The sequence below is a fragment of the Echinops telfairi genome, unplaced genomic scaffold, assembly GCF_000313985.2.
Source record: "Echinops telfairi isolate 266 unplaced genomic scaffold, ASM31398v2 ScPeMD7_7420;HRSCAF=8458, whole genome shotgun sequence".
In the NCBI taxonomy this organism is placed as follows: domain Eukaryota; kingdom Metazoa; phylum Chordata; class Mammalia; order Afrosoricida; family Tenrecidae; genus Echinops; species Echinops telfairi.
In genome coordinates this window covers 38078212-38084881 of record NW_022111320.1, presented here as the reverse complement: position 1 = coordinate 38084881, position 6670 = coordinate 38078212, and the positions used below count along the sequence as shown (strand labels likewise).

Sequence of the window (6670 nt, the reverse complement as noted above, 5' to 3'; positions counted from 1 at the left end):
CAAATTTCCCAATATCTGACCCAAACTTATTTCATATTCTTTTGTCCTTTGCCCACTTCCCTTTGCTTCTCAGCCCTTGTTCTACATCACTGCTACTATGAGACTTCGACATCATGTCTTGCAGCTACCTGGAACCTCTTTGTCCCCAATTCTCATATGTTGGTTTACTTCTGGTCATTCACTGGTTGACTTAAACTCCATTGCACCCACCAGTCTTTTGTCATTTATTTATTTTGCACAATTTTTTCAAGTCTAATACCTTCCTCCCTGGACTGAAAAAGCCCACTTATCCTGTTCAATACTAGTTCTCGAGGGTTTGGTACACATATATTTTGGTGAATGAATGGTTAAACCTTGTTTTCTGATTCTGTAAAAGGGATATGTCACATCCTAGGTTAATTCTGCCACATGGATAAATCTCTTACAGCAAATCTCCTGTGTGATAGCATTTCTAAGACGACTTGGGAAGTGGAGTGGTTTGTTTTACAGGAGCCGTTGCTAATATAGTTTTCAAGAGCACATGTCTAACATGAGAACTATTAGTTCTCTGTCCAGATTCCCTGAAACATTTAGTCCTTACAATCCAAGTTCAAACTGACTTTCCACTGGCTTTGTCTGGCTATCCAAGCCCTCTCTGCCATTTAAGCAGCAGGACAGAAAGGCTAGGGAAATAAAGTCCTCAAGAGCGCTCCTGCACCAAGGACTGATGTGAGGTGATGGCAGTTAATATTTAAATAATCTGACTCAGTATCTCCTCTTGGGTGAGATCACATGGGGATGCACCTCCCATCGTTTCCTCAGTAGGATTGCCCTGCAGCCCTCCACAGTGGTCACTGGATAAATGCTGCATCCTACACTGGCTGCCTTCTTTCCTCGATTCACTTTTCCACTCCCTTTGCTGGTTTCTTTTGCTTCCTAAAAAAAAGCCATGTGCACTCAGAGGCTTTCACCAGAGAATGCTTCGAAGGGAATCTAAAGAAAACATGCCATCATGCTCCGGTGTCCAACACTAGAACGAAAACACCTATTTTGGGACAGATGTGTGAACATACATGGAGCGTCTTTGTTCTACACTTGCTCCACTAGTTTCACCCTATTGGACCCTAAGGGAGAAAACATAGAAGAATGTGCAAGAGGCAGCTGCTTGGATACAGGAAGGATTTTTCAAGTATATTCATCTTAGTTTTAGAGGAAGTCCCAGACACAGTGAGCCACCCGACACTGAAAGGGAGAGAAAACAGGGATCAAACACTGTGAGCAAGACGCAGTCAAAGGAACATCCACATGCACATTGCTGCTGCTACTTTGCCACTTTCTGTCCTACAGTGCTCAGTAGCGAAAGACTAGGGTAGGGTCTTAAATAAGAAGTAAGCTAGGGACCATGGGGTGAGTATTCTCCACCATGCCGCCCCCCCCCACACACACACAGGTTCTCTAATGCAGGAAGAGAACCACTAAGCCAACTCATTGCTGCTAAGTCCATTCTGACTCAGTGACTCTGGAGGACAAGGTAGAGCTGTTCTTTTGGCTCTCTGTACCCCTGTATGGGTGCAGAGACCTTTAGCTTATCCTCAGGAACAACCAATGGGATTGAAATGCTGACCTTGCAGTTAGCTCTGTCCAAGTGCTGACCCATTATCCTCCCAGGACATCTTGAGGGGCACCATAAACCAATCTCACTGCCATTGAGTTGATTCCAACTCAGCAGCCTATTTCCGAGGTTGTACCTCTCTTCGGGTAAGCGAAAGTTGCAGCTTTCTTCCTAGGAGAGGATGGTGGTTTCAAACTGCTGACCTTGTAGTTAGTAGACCCATGTGTAACCACTACACCACCAGGGCTCCTTGTAATGGAAACGGCAGATGTGCGGCTATCTCCAGGTTGGAAAGCAGGGGAGTGTTCTAGTCCCCAAGTAGGCTGAAAGATGGGGGTGAACAATGTCACCTATCAAGGAATTCAAGTAAAGTTAACAAACTGAGGTAGTTAGTTTATTGTGCCAACCTGGCCAATAAAGACATATGAATGTACCCAGACTAATACACAACCACTCAATTCCTTAAAACCTCAGATGCCATCATGAGAATTGTTACACAAATCTGAGATTCTTCTTTTTTTTTTTTTTAATCTCCCCAAACTACCATTTCCCAGGCCTCAGATCCAATAAATCAGAATCTGCAGGTGAATCTATAGTTAAAAGCCTCATAAGTACTTGTAATTCCCAAACCCATCAAATCCAAACAAGAAAAAAGTTGGCCTGGTGTGTGCTACAACCAATAACTCCTCATTTACGTCTTATTCAGAAGTTTCTGATTAGAAGTAAGAATGGCGTCCAAATTCTTGATAAAGAAACCTCTGCCTCAAAGGGCATAGTTTTGTTATCTGTCAAATATAAGCCTAAGAGTGGCAGTTTCTGTGTCACTATGCAGAATGGTCAAGTAGACTTAAAACATCAGTGGGTGCCAACTGAGGTTTCTGACCTCCTAAGGATCTTACTTCAGGGAAAATCTATTGAGGAAATCCGTGGCAGATCTATCATTGGCTTAAGGCCAGCAGCTTTTCTTTATTTCTTCACTCTTGAACTCATGAACTTTCCCTGACTGCAAACAATGCTTTAAGCAGGAGGAAGCTAGATGCTGAAAAAAATTGTTCTCCATCTGCAATTGCTCCCGTAGAGTGTTGGCGTCAGTACTTAACCAGTGTAGCCCACAGGGATTGGCCCCTGACTCAGTCAATGTACAGCTGCAATATTAACTCAGGGTATGATTTACAACGGATCCTTTTTCTGGTGTAATTGCTGACGGACTTCTGGCAATGAACCCAATCTTTGAGAGAGAAATTGATCTTATGCCAAAATGTTGGATATAATAAAGGACATATGTATATATCGGTAATATAAGAAAGAGAGATGGAGAATGGACAGCTGGGTAGGGCTAACATATTTAGGGAAAGCATTTCATCCTGGCTTAACCATACTTCCGTTATGCTTTATTAAAGTGTTAATGTTCAAGTCAGACCAACATGGGTTTGAATCATAGCTTTCATTTAATTTGTCATGTGCCTTCTCAAAAATGAAATGAAAATAGTATATCTAGGTTATCAGGAAGAGTAAATAAAAGATGACCTACAGATATCATCACTCAGTGGCCGCAAAGAGTAGGCACTTGTTAAATTTGCATGAATCAGGTCTCATGGACCCAGACAATGGTAGTTGGTACACAAACCACAACCAAGGGACGCTCACCAATAGTCCGTGGAGCGATGCCACCACATTTTGCAACTATATTATGGGCACGGCTGTAGGAAACTTCATTTACAAGTCAATGCATACAGAACTTATATCTTTGTATTATGTTCACTCGATCTCCCATAATGTTTCATAAACACACACACACACCCTCAGACATAACTTGGACTGTAAACTCCAGAAACCTCTCCTATGCCCTGCTCCCCCCACCGTAAATAACGTTCTGCTGTCGTTTTTATCTTTTAATGGTTAATGAATTCCAAGTAATAATTGCTAGTTTTCTGCCACCCCTCTGTCCCCCTGCTGCCAAAGATCGCATGGATTCGGAGTCCGATCATTGCAGCGCCGTTGAGAGAGGAAAGAAATCAGTGCGTCTCACCGCTGTTGTGCGCCTCCAGCTGCGAGGCGGAGTTGACGGCCACCTTGCACAGCGAACAGTACAGCAGCCGCTTTGCCTTTTCTTCTTCAGTCTCTGTGGAAGGGCACGCGCTATTGCCAGCGGCTGTCGTGGGGCTTTTCTCCACTTTTGAGGGGATCTCTGTTGTCAGAACACTGCTTTTGCGGATTTCCACAGTTGTCGTTGATATTGCTGGTGTCCCTGCAGTACTGTCTGCATTCAAAAACAGCATAAGAAAGAAGAGAAAAAAAATCCAATGGTTTTATCGTTCCCTATTTGGAAATGTAGCATTATATCCTGCTAATAATGATAAGAGCAGCCACCAATTACTGCTTGTCAACGATGTGTGTCCATCATTCCATGAGGATATTTACAGACCAAACATTCAGGCCATCTGAGAAAATACACTTCTATGTTCATGTTCTAGTTACACATATACTTTAAATGCATCCACAGGTTTTTCTTGCAAACAAAGGGATTGAATAATATTTATAATGCACTATACTCTCTCTCGATATATATATTTCTACATTGATGACTTTTAAAAATTAAAAGAGGATACATATATTTAAGATAGTTTATTACTTGCCTCTCAATTTTCTTTCAATATTTAATTGAAAAAAAGTTTCTGATCTATTTGTATGTATTTGTACAGATTAAATGTAACCCAACGCCATGTGGCTTTACCCAGATCAGGAATTCACGAAGTCATCGTCCTTATTTACAAAGTTGCATATTTAGCGTCAGGTACATCAGCATCCAAATAAGCAAAATTCGAGTCGAGCACATTTACAAAATGCGTGCATTGTCCCTGACTGTGCCGGGGGGTTGCAAGCGGAGTATGAACATCACAACCATCCCCATACTGTTGTCACTACGTTAATGTCACATCCTTTCCCGAGTTTGGGTCTGATGACCAGGAAAGTGAGGGTCCGGCTCACCTTACCAGTCTGTTGGCTCCGAAGTCTGACTCTAAATCTGGAGAGCTCACCCTCCACTGTGAAATGGCCCAGCATTACCTTCCCATGAGCACACACGGGGCATGCTATTAGAAATGTTTGCCATTTACAAAACATAGATTGAAAATAAGTTCTATGCTCATGTCCTAGCTACACTTATTTCTCTCTCTCTCTGTGTGAGAGAGATAAGTTCTTGAATTCATGTTCAAAAATATTTCTAGGTTGCCTTTCTGAGCTACTGGTGTGCTCAGAACTGTTTCTCATCCCACATGCTGCTATAAAAACTCAAACTCATTGCCATTGAGTCGATGCCGACTCAGAACAAACTTCAAGGTCAAGGAAGAACTAACACCTGAGAGCTTCCATGACTATTAACTATTGATGAGTCTAAAAAGCTCCATCTTTCTCTGGTGGAGTGGCTGGTGGTTTCGAACGCAGGACCTTGCAGAGTGTAGCCTAGCACATAACCAGGACACCACAAGGGTTCCTTACTCTTAAGGCCACATTAAAAACTTCAGGAAAAAGTGGGCTGGGCAGTGGGTATCAAGAGCAGTGGACTCCCTGCAATACAATGTGTTTGTTTGCTTGAGGGCTTAATTCTCTTAGCCCTTATCATCAAGGTGTCTCCTTTTATGAAGGGATAGAGTAGGAAATATAAGTGAGACACCCCCCGCCCCCCACACACACCCATCAAGCACTCTAGTCGATAAGAAGAGAAATGGGCTGTTGTTGAGGGCTATTTTATAAGATGATTCATCAGGATCTTATTACATTTGCCTGACACTTTACACACTAGTGGTCACTTATTTGGTGACTAAGATCAAGTAAGTATCCTGCAGTCTCACGTAAAACATTTAGCAATCATGAAAAAATATATATACTGGCTGTAAGGAATAAAATACAACTAAAACTACTCAAATACCACATTCTTCTATAATACATGTGTCCACTTGAATGCTGACAAGCCTGATTCCTGATTAATTTATAACTGACCACGAAGGGACCAGTCTAAAAATGCCAATTAATAGCCAGAAAGTATCTCTGAGAATCCAGAAATTGCACACATACAAAAAGACTATTTTAAAGGTGGCTCCCTCATTTTCCATTGCCCCCCATAAAACAGGAACAATTGCTTACATATATGTGCTTGTGTATAATTATCAAATGGTCAGGTAAATTACTAAGTGCTTTACATAATTTCATTTTACCTTTGAACAACCTGCGAAAATGGGAAATTAAGTAAAAGTCCTAAGATCATGAAAGTAGTATTTCACAAGCAGGAGCAAAGAATTTCATGGAATAAACAAATCCAAGATTTGGGAGAAAACACAAAACGTTGTGAATAACACTCTCATCTATATGACTATGATTTTCCAAGCAAGATCATAATCATAAAATGCCAAAACCACTAAACTATTCTCACAAACAGTTCTATGGGGAGTGACAAGGATAAATATGATATTAATGTTTAAAACATGCAACCCCACAGGGGAGCCTGAGTAAGCGGTGCATATTTCATTGAAATCTATCATGGTAAGAATACCTTATTCCAACAACTCCTCCCCTGACTGACAATGCTTATTTTATGGTTTGAACTAGAAAGTGTACATGGCATGGTTATCCTAAACTAATTTTTCTATTTACAGTGAAATTTGCTAACAAAAGTATAGAATAAATAAATCTTCCAATCCCCATGCCAGCTAACTTATTCTCCTTTATGATCTCAGAGAATAATGTATATTTATACTAAACGTGCCACCAGATTAAAGACATCAAATTGTCTATGCCCTGGGGTTAGTAAAGTATTAACATCTCTGAAAAGCAAGTCCCAAGCATGAGATAGACTTAAAGGAATTAACATCCAAATGCTCAACTCAAGCCCTCCGATGTTGTAGCCCACTGATATATAAGCAGCTCAATTTTTACTTGAAATTTAATAGACAGATTTGACTCAATGAATGGGGGATGACTACTCATTTATAACAAGATATCAAGGAGGTGTTTTGCTTTTAAACTAAATGGTAAGGTAAATATATATATAAATATTTATATATTTTAAACTTTTTTAATAAA

At 40.8% G+C, this 6670-nt stretch overlaps 1 protein-coding gene across 5 annotated transcripts in view; it reads right to left on the bottom strand.

The window, feature by feature from the left end:
* The window catches only part of ZNF385D (zinc finger protein 385D), an 849687-nt gene that overhangs the window by 16265 nt on the left and 826752 nt on the right, over nt 1–6670 (bottom strand). For all 5 annotated transcript variants that reach the window (XM_045297460.1, XM_045297459.1, XM_045297461.1 and 2 more), the window contains exon 5: nt 3621–3851. In XM_045297460.1, coding sequence (XP_045153395.1) covers nt 3621–3851 — 231 coding nt within the window. The remainder of the gene's footprint in view (nt 1–3620; nt 3852–6670) is intronic.